The following is a 19,268-nucleotide window of genomic DNA, read 5'->3' on the forward strand; positions in this document are numbered from 1 at the left end:
ATTCAGACCTTGCTGATTTTATGCATTTTGGTTATTGGAGCCAGTCAGCTTCTAGTGGCTCTATCTGCATCCAGGCTGTACTTTACTCACTGGAGGCACTACACTTTCTCTCATGCCATAAGAGGTATGCAGTGACTGGTACTAACCAGTGACCTGCCTTCCAGGGTCCTGTGTGACTGAGGTACAAAGGGGAAATAATTTTAATTTTATTTTAAATATTGAAAATGTTTACTGTACCAGATTAAAGTCACTCTCCAGGAACTTGACTTTCTAAATTATTCACATTTATGCAACCTTTCCTTGAGGTTTCCCAGCGGAGCTTTAATTCCCCTGACTCTGCTGCTTGAAAACTGTGCCATCTGCTTATGACTGTGTCTACCTAAGACATCCCAAAATAGCCAGATCGATGAAGTGTTTTGAGATTTTTCCATGGAAAATAAAAGTAATTGGGAGGAAGAATCTAATTGTGAACAGCCACTTGAATGGCAATAGGATCACAGGCATAAGTGGGGACTGAGGCCAATAAACTAAGATAGAAAAGTCACTTTGAAGTGTCAATCAGTTGTCAAGTGTAGCTTTGGTTTTCAGATGATAGGGTTTAGTGACACACTTGTGCTGATGATTTTTCAGTTGGTACTTTTTGTTACCTACGCATATCAATTGAAGCAGCCTGTTTAGTTGCAGTGCAGCATTTGGAAGGATCCACAACCTTATTCACAAGTTGAAGGGATTGTGAACAAGTTTAAGCAGAAGGAAAAACTCGGTGGCATAGTTGGTAGGGGCGTGGGAAGAGAACATTAGTAGCAAAAGGAGGGATAAACAGAGTCCAGAACAGAAAGGGGAAAAGATGTAGGAATGGTAACAAATGGAGTAAAAAAAACCAGAAGAGCACTGAGAAAAAAGAGCACTTTATAGTGTCTTCAAATCTATTGTTGTTGTCTCTTTTTTTCCATCTAGGGTAGTGCCTTCAACATACTCAAGAAGTACTTTGTCCAATAAACTTTTACTAACACCAATAAGCTTTTTAAAGCCTAAATAAAAGGATGATTGTTGTTAAAGTAGCCTTCTTGAAGACATTCCAGCGCTCCATGTTCTGTATTGCATAATACATAAATTAAACTCAAAAAAATTCAAGTTTGATTCTTGATTCTTCAGCTGTCATGTTTTCCCCTTCTTCACTAGGTACAATGCCTGTTTTCAAAAAATTCTTCTCCTACCCCCATATTCAAGAAGTGTGTTTCTTTTTCTAACAGAATGCTTTGGATAGACAAGAAGAACTGACTCCATTAGGTGTCCACTTGGCACGATTGCCAGTTGAGCCACATATTGGAAAAATGATCCTCTTTGGAGCTTTATTCTGTTGCTTAGATCCAGTACTCACAATTGCAGCCAGCCTCAGCTTCAAGGACCCCTTTGTGATTCCACTGGTAAAGTATCTAAAAAGAGAATTGCAAATATAATGAACAAATTCTTTACATTTTAAGACTTGGCAGGATATTAGTAAGAGGCAGTATAAATACTTCAGCTTAAAAATGTCAATCTAAAATTTAAGTTTTCCATAAGTGTGGCCCACCAATCTGTCACAATAGAGTGTTGTTGTTACCTATTGGAGGTAGCTTTAATTTGCATGCATAGAGTACTGCTATGTTTATCCTTACTATAAAAAAAAAAAAAATTGGGAGAAAAATAGCTTGCCAGAGTCATGGATGTGTGGTATATTCTAATTTTATGTTTTCTTTAAAGGGCAAAGAGAAAGTAGCAGATGCAAGAAGAAAAGAATTATCAAAGAATACTAAAAGTGACCATCTAACTGTTGTGAATGCTTTTGTGGTAAGTCCGTTTTAATTAAATGTTCAGTTGGCTTAGCCTTTGAAGTTGTGCTTTCAGTTTAACTGAAGAACTCTTGAAACGAAATACTTGATTCAAAATCAAATCTCATTCCCATACACTCACAAAGCATTTGTGTATGGCCTCTTCACACAACACAAAACCGTGTTTGCCCTGCTAGTGTTTCAGAACCTTGTTTCTGACATGATAGTAGTAGTAATAACCTAATTCCCTGTTGGTAGCATTAGGGAGAGGTGGGGAGAAAGGGTAACTTCATAGATATGTTGCAGATGTCTAAATAGCTATTAAATATAAAATGCTTTGTATTGAATACATGGATATCAAACCTTTTCTTTTTAGTTTTAGTCACTTCCACTCATCCTCCCTTAAAAATCAACAAAGTCCATAATTTTTCTCTCAGACTCTACAGGGGGCTGGGACTGACTGCACCAGTCTTGGGGAGATTCTTTCTTTAGCTTTTCCCATGTTTCAATGAGAACTAAGAAAATACTTGGCCTAAAAGTCCTGCTGCACTATTAGCTCCAGGCTACTGCTATTGTCATCAAGAACTGTTGTTTGCTGTTATAACTCCATTCACTGCTAAGATTAGAGCTCAAACTTAATTTTTAACAAATAAATATCCAATGCACAACTAGACTGATTAAACAAAAAATGAATCAAAATGTCATTTTACTTTTTCTATATACTATCTATTACCTTCACCTGGCAGATTATTTGCATTACATGAAAATCAAACATAAAAGGGTGCACTTCTGATCCCTTGGGGAAAAGTATAGCTATACTTTTTGCCCTTTTCTGTTTTTTACATATAGATGTTAGTAAATATGTGCCCTTTTGAACTGTAGTTGAAAGTATTTTGTATTTTCAGGGCTGGGAAGAGGTCCGGCGACGTGGTTTCAGAAGTGAAAAGGATTATTGCTGGGAATATTTTCTCTCTTCAAATACACTTCAGGTAGTCATCTTAGTAGTGTGGTGTGACAGGAAATGTTTACTTGTGGGGAAAAAAATGTTTGACAGAGCATCATTCTCCAAGAAGAGTTATGTTGTACCCTGTTATTGTACCCTAGATGCTGCTTAACATGAAAGGACAGTTTGCTGAACATCTCCTTGCGGCTGGGTTTGTGAGTAGTAAAAACCCCCGAGATCCCAAATCTAATACCAACTCAGGTAAACAGTGGAAAAAGACAGAGGATATTTGATCGTCTAATTCATGGTTTGTAGAATGCATTATTTACTTTGTTGTCTTCTACAGATAATGAGAAGTTACTCAAAGCAGTCATCTGTGCTGGTTTATATCCAAAAGTTGCAAAGATCCGTAAAAGCTTTAGCAAAAAGAGAAAAATGTAAGGCTTTAATCTCATGTTTGTATTCAAATTCTTTGCTGCACAGGTAGTTTTTAGGTGTTAACCAGTAACTTTGAAGTACTTAGATGCAATCTTCTGTGTAACTAATCATAAATGTGGGTTAATTTATGTGAGCTATGCAGTTAATTAAATCAGCAATTCTTACAGTTGGAGACCTGCAAATACATCCTTAAAAGGATGACCTGACAATGTTGCATAAACGTGTAATATCGCAAATATGGAAACAGCATGACTGTCAAAGAATCACACTATCAGTTTTTCTCTGCAATTACACTTGAGACATTACATCCTCTCCCATCCCCTTCGGTGGCTGGAAAGAAAGAGACCCCAGCAGCACTAGTCCACTTGCTTACCACTTCCTACAATCTACATGTTTCTCATATTAATAGCATGAGTAGTGCACCTTTGATCAACATTCCACTTTGATGAAGACCCAGTTCTTGTTGACACTCAGCCTGAACTGAACCTAGTCTGCTTGATTAGGTGCTGGAGATCATTAGTGACTGAGTCCCCAACCTTACCATTTTTCAAAGTCAAAACTAAAGTTAAACCAATCCTAAGAGCGTTTTCTGTAGCTTCCTCATTCAACTCAGTAGGATGGGGCAATACTGCATTTCTGCCACCAGGTTAAGCGAGGTGAATTTAAATGAGCAGCACTGGCCCAGTTGAAGGATTCTACTGCTGCCTAAAACAATTGTTTTGTTCTACAGACCACTTTGCAAGAAGTTCTCCTATTGACTGCCTCTCTTTCCAACACCCCAGTGCCCACTTTGTAAAACACTCCCTTCTGTGGGCCAGTAGCAAGCAAGGCTTTATGAACCACTTTTGGAAAATCACTGCCCTGAAGTAAGTGTACTCAATTCTGGAACTCTACGATAATGAGCTCCAGAAAGAAGAAAATAACTATGCAATGTGCATCTTGCAGTTGGTTTCTCCTCCTCTTGTTCCCTTGGGGACTCAAAAAGGGGATTTGATTTAGTGAGGATTCCTATAGGTTATCCATGCAATACCCTTTTACTTGATTACTGGGCTAATTATTGCTGTAAATAATATTTTGTTCTATTTTCCTACACTCTCTGAATCTCAAGTACCTGTTATAGAGAGAGCTCACATATGCAGGTGATTTGCAGGTGTTTTCCAAGAATTTTTTGGCAATTTGCATTGTATGCCAACCTTTCTAAGTAAACTCATAAGTGCTCCCTTTTGAGAGAGGCTGAAAATGTCATGAATGTTTTCCTGTTTGAAAGAAATAGAGGTTAGATATAAATGCCTAAAAACTGGGTGCTATATCTGGCTTCGCTAACAAGGGACAGTTTAACCTCTAATATGCATTCTTAACCAGGTACAGCTTTATGGGAAGAGGTAAAAACTGTTTTTGAATGTCACTTATTTTCAGAAATTTAGAACAATGCAGTGCAGAATTTGATGAAAAGGCTATCAATTTTTGGATAAAATACGGATGTACCTTTTCAGAATCTGTGAATATCTGTTTACCTCTAACTGGTGAAAAATCTTTTTTTATAAAGGGTGAAAGTTTGCACCAAGACAGATGGAACAGTTAACATTCATCCTAAATCTGTTAACGTGGAAGAGACAGAATTCCATTATAACTGGCTTGTGTATCACTTAAAGATGAGAACTAGCAGCGTAAGTGAACACTTTTACTACTTTCTGAACCTGTATGGTAATGTATTTTTGAAACTAAATAAGTAAACTTTTTAAAACATAAAGCCGCATTTTGCGTTTGGTACAACTTAATATTTGATATAATAAAGTGGTCAGGTAACTTCTGTTAAAATCAAGGCAATATTGCATTTTATAAATGTATATAACTAGCTTATTAATTGCACCTACTTAGTATCTTGACTACGAAAACATTGTCTTAAAAAATAGTATGTTTTCAAGAAGTGGGTTGCCATCTGGCGTGATGCCACCTGTTAAATCTTTTCATATTGAAACACTAAGTATCTTACATATTTTAATCTGCACTCCAGACAGCTATATTAGCTGCAATTACCACCTGTCATGAACTTGCACAAGGTAAACACCCTGAATCTTCAGGAAGCTTGGTAGCTAATATGAATCCATAGGTGGTGGTTGGCATGGCTGCTGCAAACTTCACACTGCTGACCATCTCTGCCATTAGTACTTCCCTCTGTGCCCATCTTTCTCTTCTCAATCCCTCCAGAACTCAGCTGCTGAGATGCCTTTTCCTGCTGGTGTGACAAATCAGCTGCTGCTCTCTTTAGCTTCTCTCCAATTTCTAACTTTCCAACCCCTACTTCACCTTTTCCCACATCTCCTTCTGCACTCCTTCTGACCATATTTCTGGTTTTGACAGCCCCCTTGGCTCTCTTTGCCCACATTAGAATTTCTTCCTCTGATGCCATCCCATTCTTCTGGAACAGTCTTCAACTTAATGTTTTGTCAATCTCCCTCTGTTTGCTTCTTGAGGATTGAGGGAAATTTCGAAGGGCCTGCCTTTGTCATGTAGAATTCTGCGTATAATATGCCCACTGTTGGGTTTTTTTTGTACTCTTTTGAACTTACATGCCTGCAGATTGTCAGTTCCCTGGGGTAGAGACCTGGGTTCAGTACACTGCATCTATAATGTAGTGCATTGTGTACTGATACCTTTGGATAAGTCTAATGGTAAAACAACTGCTTCTAATAAGATTGTTCCTTCACTTGATACCATTAAGTGCATCTGGAAAGGAAAGGGTTTTTTTTGCTCTAACTGGGACTCCCATGCAACTACCTTAACTAGGAGGATAAGTAATTGTTTGACTTCACCTAAGCTTTGTGCTAAGGGAAATTGTCAGCATTCATGAACACTTTCAGTCTTCACGTTAATAAAAAAAATATGATTATATAATCGTGTTAGAACTGAGTGATTCGCTGCAGGATTGAAATTAAGTTGATTTATTGATTCAGAAATGACTTTAAACCATCTTAGGTAATGTTTTTTATTTTTTATTAAGTAACATAGTAATGTCATTTTGGATGTATTAATATGCTTTCTAGTGTTACTGAATACTTTTGACTTGTTACAGATTTACCTGTATGATTGTACAGAGGTCTCTCCATACTGTCTTTTGTTCTTCGGCGGAGATATTTCCATCCAGAAGGATAAAGATCAGGATACTATTGCAGTGGATGAATGGATTGTCTTTGAGTCTCCAGCTAGGATAGGAAATCTAGTTAAGGTGATAGTCCATTTGCCTTTGTTTTATGCAGCTTTTCATAGTAATATCAAAAATAATAACTTGCTTAGACGGAAGGGCCCTTCATAAAACAGATCACAGTATACCTATTTACAAAAGAGTATATGGAGTTTCAGGGTTTTTAAACTTCCATCTAACTAGTCCTTTTTAATTTGACTTCCTGTTTTAAAAAAACAAGGCTTTGTATTAATTCTTTAAATGCATATTTACACAGGAGGTTCTTAGAACCATAAAGAACTGTCTTGTTCTAGTGGTTCTCAATAGGATCCTGTCCAACTGAAAGATATTACCTTATCCTCTCTCTCTCTCTCAAAATCATGTGTGACTCAGAGAGTAAGATGCATGTGGATGGCAATCAAAATGATATGATTGTTTTTTTGCACTGTTGTTGTAGCCGTGTTGGTCCCAGGATATGAGAGACAAGGTAGGTGAGAATATCTTTTATTGGACCAACTTCTGTTGATGGAAGAGGCAGAGATGAAAGCTTGTCTCTGCCTCTCCCACCAACGGAAGTTGGTCCAATAAAAGATACTCTCACCTACCTTGTGTTTCTCGTGATTTTAAATGTCATAACTATGACCTGCAGGGCTAATAAATAATGAAAAGCGAGAATCCTAGTTTCAACATAGAGCAGCTATGTTTCTGGTGGGATCTGACAGGGATCAGTTCTCTGCTCTACACTATTTAATTTTATCAGTGGTCAGGAGGGAGGTGGGGACATAAAATCAGTATTTATGTCATCTACAAGCTCTCTTGGTAAAGACTGGGGGAGTAGTAACTAATGAAGAGGATAGGTCATTGATACAGAGAGATTGGGATCACCTTGATAAGATGAACTCAAGTCATGTGTTTTAGTATAGTGAAATGTGATGTCATACATCTAGGAACAAAGAATGGTAGGCCATACTTACAAGATGGGGGACTCTATCCTGGGGATCAGTGACTCTGAAAAAGACTTGGGAGTCATGTTGGATAATGAGCTGAATGTGAGCTCCAACTGCAATGCTGTGGCTAGAAGGACTGACGAGATCCTGGGATATATAAATAGGGGGATCTCAAGTAAGAGTTAAAAATATTATATTGCCCTCTATATTTGACACTCCTGCAACTGCTAGTGGAATACTGTGTCCACTTCTTCTTGACTTGTGGACCCTACAATATTGAGAAATTGGAGAGGGTTCAGAGAAGAGCCACAAGAATGACTAAAGGAGTTTAAAAAGCCTTATTGTGAGACTTAAGGAGCTCAATCTATTTAGCTTATGAAAAAAAAGGTTAGTCTATAAATACCTACATGGGGAACAGAAATTTATAAGAGCACTCTTCAGTCTAGCAGGCAATGATATAACATGATCCAGTGGCCGGAAAGTGAAGGATAGACAAATCAGCCTAGAATTCAAGTGCAGTTTTTTAACAGTGAGAGTAATTAACCATTGTAACAATTTAACAAGGGTTGTGATGGATCCTCCATCACTGGAAACTTTAAAATCAAGATTAGATATCTTTCTAAAAGAAAAGCTATAATTCAAACAGGAATTATCTCAGGGAAGTCTTATGATCCGTGTTATGCAGGAGGTCAAACTATATGATCAAAATGATCACATCTGGCCTTAATCTATTAATCTGGTTTCCGATGGTAAAAGGTATTAATTTCTAACCCTAATGGTTAAAGATATGGACCTTTTAAAATTATTTATGGTCCCTTGGCTAACAGTGAATTTTGGCATTGATCCTCTGGTGGAAAGAGTAAGGTCTGGTCCTTGAACCATCTCTTAATCCCATTTCCAAGTATTTTAAAAATTGAAGTAGTCATGAGGGCCAAGAGTGCAGAAGTATGAAAAGAGAAAATATTTTGCACTTTAATAACTTAAATGGACAAATCAGTTTTTATGTAGAAAAATACTGACCTAGTTTCTAGCATTTTTTGTCAGACTTCCAAAACAGCATTAACTTGAAATCTAATTTGTTTTTTTTAATTTACCATGTCTGCCCTTGAGTTTTCCTGTCACTTTAGTTTTTCCAATCACTTTTTCCTGTTTTTGTTTTTTTTTTAAGTTTCTCACCCTTGGTCGGGGTGGGGGAACCCCACGCAAATAGGGTGAAGTTGTCTAAAGAGGAGAACTCTGAAACTAATTAGATACAAAATGCCATCAAATGCACAAAGTAAAGTGAGTGGAGGGTGATTTTTTTTTTTACTCAGTAGTTCAGTCCTAATGTTGGAGATTACTTGTAACTATATAAAAAGAAAAATCACAATTTATTAAGTTGATTGAATTCTTAACCTGAAAATAGTGGCAATTAATGGAAATGCTGGCCTTTTAATGGCCAGTAGAACAAGATATTCAGAGATCCACATATATTTATACTTCTCTAAAGAGGACGTAGCTCAGAAACATCACCCCGGAGTCCATTATTAAGAAAAGAACCTGCTAATTACTTAAAATTGTTCTGTGCAGTTTTGTTGTAGCCATGTGGGTCCCAGGATATTAGGGAGAGAGAGAAGGTGGGTAAGGTAATATTTTTTCATTGGATCAGCTTCTGTAGGTGACAGAGACACAAGCTTTTGAGCTTACACAGAGTTCTTGTTCAGGTTCAAGCTCAAAAGCTTGTGTCTCTGTCACCTACAGAAGTTGATCCAGTAAAAGATATTACCTCACCCACTTAGTCTCTTTGCTTACTTTAAAAGCAGATTTTGATCTTTTAAGTGACAATGTTGAAATTAGTTGGATGTTATGGTTGTCATGAGGGGTATGATGGCTATTTATAGCAGGATAAAAGATACTTGTACAACTGAAAGTCCACATGATTTTTAATAACTTGCATAGTAGTGTTAAACAATAATTTTCGAGATTGTATCTATTTTTATTCCAACAAACTTTCTTATTACAGGATTTAAGAAGAGAACTGGATGACCTTCTACAAGAAAAAATTGAAAACCCACACCCTGTGGACTGGAATGACACTAAATCCAGGGACACTGCAGTGCTGACAGCCATTATAGACCTAATCACAACACAGGAGAATGAAAGTCCCAGAAACTATGCCCCTCGATTTCAGAATGAACGTTACAGTTGACGCTATTATGTTGGTGTTTGAGAAGATGACACTTTCACTAGTTTCCTTTTATTTTATAGCTTTTTGTCTAGCTAGATGAAAGACTTTCTAGGGCAACTCAGTAATTCCACTCATATTGAAGAGCAGTTAATTTCAGTAGTTTATAATGGCTGTAGGTGCATGACATCCAGTGTTTAATGTAGCTTTTTAAATGACAGTGCAATGATGTTGGCGTCCATTAGTGTATGTGGTTTATTTTGTCCTGTCTATACTTGGCTTCTTTATAACTGTAACTCTTTCAAGGAAAAGGTGTGTAAAATTCAAAATATTGTGTTATATTGTACTATCTAATTCGTCAGATATTCCTGCTGTCCATGGAAAATGTCACATTAAGGTTTTTTTGGGGAAAAGTAATCAGGTCTAGTAGTCAAAAGGGGTTCAAACCAAGCAGCATCTTTCTTTCAGAATTTTCAACTGAAAGTAACTATATTCATATTTAAATGTAAACTACAGCCAACTTCTAGACAAAGCAGCTGTTAAAGTGTACAGTGGAAAGAATCAAATTCTCCCTCTTTCATCCCAATTATTCCATCACTCTTGCTTTTCCTGTTGTACCCAGTGATCAGTATAGACTGAAATTTCAGAATAAGGCAGTGACTTATGGTAGATAAAAATCATGGCAGGAATACACTGTGCAGGATTAGTTATTGTCTAAATTTTCCTTTAGAAAATGGAGTAAATGTAAGGCATACATAATGTTGCATTAAATGTTTTTTGTTAAAGCTACACTTGTTATATCACTAGTTCTGTTTCATGTTTGATTGCAATATGGTATTTGGAATTCCTTTTGTGAATCCTCTCTGAATATACATGTACATTTGCCTTCTTTAGGATTTGGCACATCCTTACGTGTTGGATTAGGGAATTCGTAGCCTTACCTTGAAGAAAATTGACCTAAAACAGTGTATCAGTCTTCGGTCTCAGTTCATTTTTTTTCTTTTTTTTTTTTAAATGCAAATCCTATACAACATATCCTTACCTAGTGGGATGTAAGGATTTGCATTAACTCTAACATGACCGATAAACATGGAAAGCTTTTTGTATGGTTGCCATCATGAAACAAATCTAACTTCTTGGAAACCTTACTCTTTCCATTTACACTATATCCAAAAAGTGCTCAAATTAAGCTTTGGGTGTCCTGTCATCCATTTAAAAATATGCATTACAACAATTAGCTCACTACAATAGATACACAAGATAAGGAAGACTTTAAAAAGAGAAAAAAAAGTGTAGGGGGAGGCAAGAGTGTCCGCCCTCACTATTCAACCTCACATATCACCCCTCTGCTGGTTGGACCCCTGAAGGTTGATAAACTGGGTGTGACAGGTTGTGTCACAGAAACCCCCTTGGGACTGCCACCTAATGTGCTGGGACTACCTCTGAGCCCGTTTTCCCTGGCAGCTTGGGACTTCAGTACCTTACCTGGTTGTGCCAGACACGCTAGCCTGCTACAAACACAGACCCAGGTCTGAACCACGTCCCCCAGAAGCTGCAGGATTAACTGAAAACAGCTTAAGAAGAGCTCCTGTCTCCAACACCCAGATACCTAGTTCCCAATGGGATCCAAACCCCAAATAAATACGTTATACTCTGTATAAAGCTTGTACAGGGTAAACTCATGAATTGTTTGCAGTCTATAACACTAATAGAGAGATAAGCACAGCTGTTTGCTCCCCCAGGTATTAATTACTTGCTCTGGGTCAATTAATAAGCAAAAAGTGATTTTATTAAGTATAAAAAGTAGGATTTAAGTGGTTCCAAGTAATAGACAGACAGAACAAAGTAAATTACCAAGCAAAATAAAATAACACATGCAAGTCTAAGCCTAATACAGTAAGAAACTAAATGCAGGTAAATCTCACCCTCAGAGATGTTCCAATAAGCTTCTTTTACAGACTAGGCTTCCTCCTAGTCTGGTCCAACAATCACTCACGCCCCTGTAGTTACTGTCCTTTGTTCCAGTTTCTTTCAGGCATCTCTTTGGGGTGGAGAGGCTATCTCTTGAGCCAGCTAAAGACAAAACGGAGGGGTTTCCAGGGGCTTATATAGTCTCTCTCTTGTGAGTGGAAACCCCTCTCTCTCCCTGTGTAGAATCATAGCTACAAGATGGAGTTTTGGAGTTACATGGGCAAGTCGTTTGTCCATGCATGACTCAGTTCTCTACAGGCCAATGCCATTGCCCACGTGTTAGTTTGAACGTTCCCAGGAAAGCTCAGATGTGGATTGGTGTCTTTCAATGTTCATTGTTAATTAAGTACTCCCAATTACTTGAATAACCCCTTCACGCTATGTTGACCAAATCTGTCTTAAGTGCTTCCTACAGCAAACACTTTAAATACAAACATAGAGCCAACGCTCATAACTTCAGATATAAAAATTATGCATGCATACGAATAGGATGAATACATTCAGTAGAACGTAACCTTTTCAAAGATACGTTACATGGCATATGTAGCATAAAACATATTCCAGTTATGTCATATTTACATTTATAAGCATATTTCTATAAAGCATTAAGGGGTGCAACATCACACTGGGCCTACAGACCAGTGGAAAGAGGGAACTGAAGAGAATGCCCTGCCAGCTTCCCTCCTCTCATATCACTGGTGCTCCACCTCAAGTGCCTCTCTCTGCAGGCTTGTGCGGCGGATTAAAATTTTAAGGAGAGGTGTGGCAGTTTGAAGTTCTCTACTCAGTGAGCCATTAGAAAAATGCAACACTATGATAATAAGTTACAGATCCAGATAAAGCAAGTATACATGTTCCCAGCCCAGATACTCTTAAAAGTAGGATTTAGTGGGTATCCAGAGCTGCTCTGCTTTGGGAAATGCATGTAATACATGGGTGGATTCTTCTGGCTACTGGTTTTGTTTCATCCCACATGCACAGTGGCATTTGGTTTCCAGGTCCTTATGTTTAGAAAAAAAATTCTTTAGTTCCGGGCCAGCTGGAAACTTGTTTGAAAACTAGTGCATTCACTGCAAGATTTTAAGCACAGCATGGTATTCTTCTGATTGTATTCCTGGACTATACGTAGAAGAAGAAGATCAGTCTCCAGCCACATGAATTGTACAATGTGTAAATTCAGTGTTTATGAACAAATACACAATCTATTTTTTCCCCCATGAACTACTTTCTCTATATTCTACTCAAGTTGTATCCATTGTCACTTACTGAATGTAACATTCTGGAAGTACTCCTAGGCTGGTCCACTAGTATAGCTAAGAACGTAAGATGAAGCTGTTTCAAAACTCAGGTCTGAGTTTTGTTGTTTTGTTTAAAGCGGGGGCTTTTTTTTTTTTTTTTTTAAGACTTGCATGTAGCACTAGTTTTATATCTGAATTACTGTTTTCCCATTCAATTTGATTTACGTTAAAATTGCCTTTTAATTTTACTTGGTTATGTGTACATTTTAATGTATTGTACAGTGAATCAGCTATTCACTGAGACAGTACACACTAATATATACCACAAATGCTTTAAAATCTTAAACTGCTTGATGAATTTCTGAATCTAACTCTTTCCCATGTTGTTGGGAATAAATCTCAGCCATCCCTGCCTATTCTGGGTTGCATTTTGCTAGGGCTAGCCGGAAAACAAAAATTCTGTTTCACAAAAAAATTCAAGGTTTGTTGAAAACTTTTTTTCTCTTGGAACAAAAAGGAGAACTTTTTAATTTTGTTGTGAAAAATCACAAGAGACCCCAGTAACTATGGCACTCACCTACGATATGAGAGACATAGGTTCAAATCCCTGTTCTGCCTAACTCAGAGGAGGGACTTGAAGCTGGGTGTTTCACATCCCACATGAGTACCCTAACCACTCAGCTATGGGCTATTCTGCAGCCTCTCTCTCTGGTTTTCACCATAATTTCCACCCTGAACCTGAGAATTTTCCCTGATGCAAGTTCTTCCAAAACTGACACTTTTCCACAAAATTTCTGTTTTGACTAATCAGCATTTTTGACATTTTTTTGGTCAAAATTTCCAACCTGCTCTACACTTTGCATGTCCTCTATATTGTTAAATCCCAAATGGTTTCCCTTGAAGTACTGTTCAGTGGAGGGATTCTTTCAACTGGACCCATTTACATGTTCCACCAGCTACCCAATGGCATGCCTGCTTGTGGCAGACCCTCTGGTTTTATTCTTAACACGTTCTAGATATTTCTATTTTTTCTAGATAACTTTGGAGATCAGTTGTTGAACTTTCTGGTGAATCTCAGCATTTGTTATAAATTCATTCCTTTTCATATCTACTATCTTCCTCAAGGAATTAGACATCCGTCCATGCCTTTGGTGTATTTCCAGTTTTCACACCCATATGTTAAAGTAGAAATAAAATTTGAGTTGATTTGTAGTTTTGTCTTTAAATTGCAGATTTTTGATGACCAAATCTTGTTTAATCTTGTGAATTCAGCTGCCATCTTGCCAAGTTGTGACATTCTTTCCTTCTGGATATCCCCATGGACTTGCATGTTACTGCCAAGGTATATGAATTGCTTTCCTTTGCCTTCTAACATACTGTTTGAGTTGGCAGTTACTGAAATTCTCATTAATTTGCTTTTTCATAATTTCATATTTATTTCACAATACTGGAGAGTTTTTTGGTATTTGCTTGTATGTTAGTTGAGCTGTCACTTAGAGCTATGTTAGCAAAATCGAAATCTCCTAGTGTACTGTTATGTGATGCCTATGTTGTATCTGTCTCTTCTATTTCTGATAATAAAGTCAACAGTAATACAAAACAAGAGAGGTGCATCCTCATTTGATATTGGTGTGTATGTTAAACCATTTGCTCAAGTCTGCATTTGCTTTAACTGCAAGCTGCGTCTTGATTTTTTTTAAAAAGCCTTAATGTTTTTTTTTTATTGGCATACCATAACACTTCAAAATGTTGCAAAGTGAATCACAATGGAGGCTGTAAAATGTTTTCTTAAACTGTATGATGAATGGGTTTTGCCACTTGATGTGCTCTTCAGTGATTATTCCTAAAATGAAAATCTGGTCAGCCCATGACCTTCCTGTCAAAATCTAGCCTGCTCTTCCCTTAGCTATCCCTCAACTTCTTTCTTTATCCTGTTTAAGATGATACTGCAGAAGACTTTGCTGATCACTAAAAAGGAATGTAATACCTCACCAGTTACTGCAGTCACTTAGGTCACCTTTCTTTGGTATTTTGACTATAAAGCTATTTTTCAATTGTTCTGGAAGCTTTTTCCAGTTGTATACTGTAAAAAGTTCAGTGATTTTTATCACTGGTCTCATCACAAGCTTTCACTTCCTTGGTGACTTGGTCTTCACCTGCAGCTCTTGTCCCAGGTTTTAACTTTTATTGCATCTTCAATTTGTTTGTGATGTACAGTATCTGGTACTAGGTGTTAAAATTCTTCGTCAGTCAAAAATTTCCTACAGTGTTCTGTTTAGCACTTTTGAAAAGTGCACTGCCCATCGTTCTTTGTTTTTTGTTCAGGTCTTTCCTTGTTTATCCCTAACCAGGTCCTCCAGCTGGTATAAACTTGCCAGATAGAAACGTATTGGCTGATAAACTGTTCTTCTGCCACCTTATTCAGCAACTGCTTCAGCTTCTTTGGCAATATTATCCATGTACTTCCTTTTTATCTCTTCTCACACGTCTTTGTCCTTGGTTTTTATACAACTTTTGCTGATTTTTTGAGTTGATATTTGCTTTGGCATTTTTCCTTTCTTACACGTAGTTTCATGTGTCCTCACTTATCCAGACTACAGGTTTGCTTCTCTGGAAACTAACTACAGTTGTGGTGGTATCTATGATAGTGTCAAACAGAAAGGACCATGACATATCAATGTTGACTTCTTATAGTAGATCTAAGGGCTTGTATCCACTTACCAGGGGATCGATGCACGGCGTTCGATCCACCAGGGGTTGATTTAGCAGGTCTGGTGAAGACTCGCTAAATCGATCACCGAACGTTCTCCTGTTGACTCTGGTACTCCACCAGAATGAAAAGCATAAGGTAAGTTGATGGGAGAGTTTCTCCCGTTGACCCAGCATGGTGTAGACACCGCAATAAGTCGACCTAAGGAATTGCATAACTTAAGTCAACTTAGCCCCATGATGTAGACCTGCCCTAAATCTTGTATCACCTGAAATCTGTTCTTCAATTCAGTTTGAAATTGCTGCTCTAATGTCTAGTTTGTTTTTCATTTGCTGACAATTTTCTTGGTACTTTTTGGGTTGGTTTGTTTTTTTCTCAAGTTTGATCTTCGGTCTTTCCACACGCAAATTGTGGTGCCTTCAGATATATGCTCTGACCTTCTGGAGAGTTGATCTAAATTTCCTTCCAATACCATGGCTAGCCTGATTCCTAGTGACTTCATCTGGGGAATTCCAAGTTACTTAATAGGTATCTTTGTGTGAAAATAGTTTTCCACCAATTATGAGGCCTGAAAGCAGGCACAGTTATACCAGTTGTAATAAACAAAACGGGGTGGGGGGAGGTAGCTCCCTTTTATGGACACCCAGCCAGCCAGTTAGCTATAAAATCCCTTTTAGTAGTTGTTCTCTACTTGCTTTACCTATAAAGGGTTACAAAGTCCATAGGTAAAAGGAAGGGAGTGGGCACCTGACCAAAAGCCAAGGGAAGGGCTAGAACTTTTTAAAATTGAAACAAGACTGCCCTTTTGTCTGTCTGGGTTATTCTCCCGGAGAGCAGGGACAGGGCTGAAACTATGCTGTAAGAACTTGCGCCAGGTATGAAAAATCATCCAATCATACCTAGAAACTACTCATTTGAAACCCCAAATATGTAAGCAGATCAGAAAATGTCTAGGAAGACGCGATTAGGTTTATCTCTCTTATTTCTGTAAGGCTTGTGGATTCCTCTGTACTAACCCCCAAATGCTTTTGTTTTACTTGTAACCATTAAGCTGGACCTCATGAAAACCATTTATTGTATTTGCTCTTTTTAAATCTAGCAATAGCCTAAGTTCCAGATGTATTTTTTCTTTTTGTTTTTAATAAAATTTACCTTTTTTAAGAACAAGATTGGGTTTTTTGTGTGTCCTAAGAGGTTTGTGCACAAGTTGTTGAATTAGCTGGTGGCAACAGCTAATTTCCTTTGTTTTTCTTTCTCAGCTCTTCCCGGGGGGCGGGGCAGTGAAAGGGCTTGAGGGTACCCCAGAGGGAGGAATTCCCAAACGGGAATTTCCTGGGTCCCAAAAAGGGTTGGTTTTTTTTTTTTGCACTTGGGTGGTGGCAGCATCTACCCATTCAAGGTCAGAGAAAAGCTGTAACCTTGTGAGTTTAATACCAGCCTGGAGTAGCCAGTATTAATTTTTTAGAATCCTTGCGGGCCCCCACCTTCTGCACTCAAAGTGCCAGAGTAAGGAATCAGCCTTGACACCAGTCTTTAACTTTTCTTATTTTGGGAACCAAAGCCAGTCTTGCCCATTCCTTTTTCTCTGTTATCCCCAACCTTGGCACTGAAGTTCCCCAATACTAAGCAGATGTCATGATTAAGAATATTGTCAGAATTCATAGGCAAATGCAGAATGGATCTCAACGTTGATCTCATCATTGGAGTGTAACGTAGAATTGTCATTTTGTTTGAAACCTAGCTTGGAGCAGTTGGCTCTGAGTCTATAAGCAATTTCTCTGCTTTGGAAGTCATTTAGTGCTACTCCCTTTGAGTGATAATCATTTTGCCTCCCCAAATATATTATGGCTTTATTTTTATTTTTGAATTGCTTTTTCTCAGGTCTTGGCCATTGACATTCACTTGCTCACAGGATTTTAAGATTATATATGTCTTATTTCTTTCTTCTGCTGCTCGTCTTTTGTTGATAGCCATTATTCTAATAGTCCAGAAACCTACTTCCATAGATTTTTACCTTTACTAATGAACTTCTTAATCTGGACTTCCTGATGACTTTCACTAAGGCTTGTCATTCCTGCCGAGAAGGACTTCATTATTTTTGCATGCTGTTTGATGGAATGGCTACCTTGTTGAGTTTCTGTAACTTAAATATATTCATTACTATGTATTAGCTCACACATGGTAACATCACTCCTTAAAATCTAAAGGCCACACTACAGATCTACTGAGTAAAAAGGTGCAATTTTCACCATCGCTTATCAGAGTAGTTCCACTTTAAAGCATTTGAAACATTTTCTGAATATCTCTGTAGCTAAGTCTGTTTTTATTTGCTAGATTCATGGTTTCATTCAGTAGGAGACTCATTATACAATATGAGTACAACGTAAGAACATGGAAAGTAACCTAAGCGAAAAGTACTGTATAAGAGTGAGGCATTATAATTGTTATAAACTGCTAGACTCTCTAATCAATGAGAGTACACAATTTGTGCTCCTGAATCAGTTTTAAAATGGTTTGTGATGGTATTTTTTTAAATACCTAGGTGACTAATCCCATGCTTCTGAAGATAACAGACACTAGTGACGAAGGGAGATGATGCAGACTTTTCCTTTATGCAGTGCTCTTCAGTTCTTTACCATTGTGCTCAACCTACAATTCTGCTTTCTCACTCCACTTTATCCTTGCTACTTCTGTGGGTTTGGTTTTTTGGGGGTTTTACTTTCTCCCATTCTCAGCAATGTGTTTTCCTTGATGATGCCCTATGTTCTTGGAACAGACTCTCATTTCCTATCTGCCAACATTCCTCCTTCAAATCTTTCCTTAAAACACTTTTTATCTATATAATCCTTGTGTTGTCATCCCTGGTCCTGTTCTGAACCTTTGTTCCCTGTACTCTGAGTTTGATATTCACCCCTACAGAGTTTACAGTCTGAGGTTTTTAGGTGTTTTTCAAAGTGCTATGGACCCTAAATCACTTGGTAACTAACCCACATCCTATGCAAGGTGAACATATGACAGATTTTTCTATGAGCATGAAAGTGATAAATTTATCCATGAATGTGAGTGACAAACCAGGATAAGTAATGTATGTGCAATTTATAGCAACTTGCAATACCACTGTGGAAATCACAAAACTCCTGTGATTGTGAAAATGTCTTGTGTAATGGGATGGAAGAGACATGCTCACCTCCAGTGTGTATGTCAAACTTCCACATTCCAATACTACCACCCCTGTAGTATCGTCTATGATTTGTAAGCTTAAACACCAGGTGTTTGTACAGCACCTAGCAGGAAAGGCTCCTAGAAGCTATAACATGTGAAAGAGGCTTGGTTCTAGGAAATAAGGTGTACCTCGCAGTTGACAACCTTCCATTGACTGCGCCCATGTAACAGGGCTACTCATCTTCACCTGCATGAAGGCGGGATGGTCTGTCAGCACACTAGGATTCAGTTCAGGATCCTCCATCTCCTGCAGCTGGGCTTAAAGGACTCAATCCGCTGAGGGACTGGCGCAAGGGAGAGGCTGGAAGAGGGACAGTGTATTAAAAAAAATAATAATATACAACAAACAAAACAACCCAGCCTAGAACACCAGGAAGGCAGCTCCAGAGGGCGCGGGATGAGTTGCTTTAGCATCTGCGCCCTGGCCCTGGCCCTTTTTAACCTGGCCTGAGCGGGGCGCAGGCTGGCTGCCGTGAGAGGGGCCGGGCTGGAGGGGCGGGTGTAGCGATGCCCTGCGCCCCGGTGTTGGGAACCAGCCGTCGCCGCCCGCGCTGGCAGGAGCCGTTGCGGAGGAAGCGGTTGAAGGCGCCTCCTGAACGGCCCTCGCTTCTTTCCCGCCTCTTTCCGCGCGGGGGGCGGGGTC

General features: G+C 38.4%; 1 protein-coding gene across 2 annotated transcripts in view; it reads left to right on the forward strand.

The window, feature by feature from the left end:
- DHX36 (DEAH-box helicase 36) overlaps positions 1-10,273 on the forward strand; it is a 41,828-nt gene extending 31,555 nt beyond the window's left edge. For both annotated transcript variants that reach the window (XM_048863585.2, XM_048863586.2), the window contains 8 exons: positions 1,254-1,427; positions 1,744-1,830; positions 2,717-2,800; positions 2,916-3,015; positions 3,101-3,191; positions 4,739-4,859; positions 6,266-6,418; positions 9,323-10,273. In XM_048863585.2, the coding sequence (XP_048719542.2) occupies positions 1,254-1,427; positions 1,744-1,830; positions 2,717-2,800; positions 2,916-3,015; positions 3,101-3,191; positions 4,739-4,859; positions 6,266-6,418; positions 9,323-9,508 (996 nt within the window). In that variant the 3' untranslated portion in view covers positions 9,509-10,273. The remainder of the gene's footprint in view (positions 1-1,253; positions 1,428-1,743; positions 1,831-2,716; positions 2,801-2,915; positions 3,016-3,100; positions 3,192-4,738; positions 4,860-6,265; positions 6,419-9,322) is intronic.
- The last annotated feature ends 8,995 nt before the right edge of the window (positions 10,274-19,268 follow it).

The sequence above is a fragment of the Caretta caretta genome, chromosome 9, assembly GCF_965140235.1.
Source record: "Caretta caretta isolate rCarCar2 chromosome 9, rCarCar1.hap1, whole genome shotgun sequence".
NCBI classification, from domain to species: Eukaryota; Metazoa; Chordata; order Testudines; family Cheloniidae; genus Caretta; species Caretta caretta.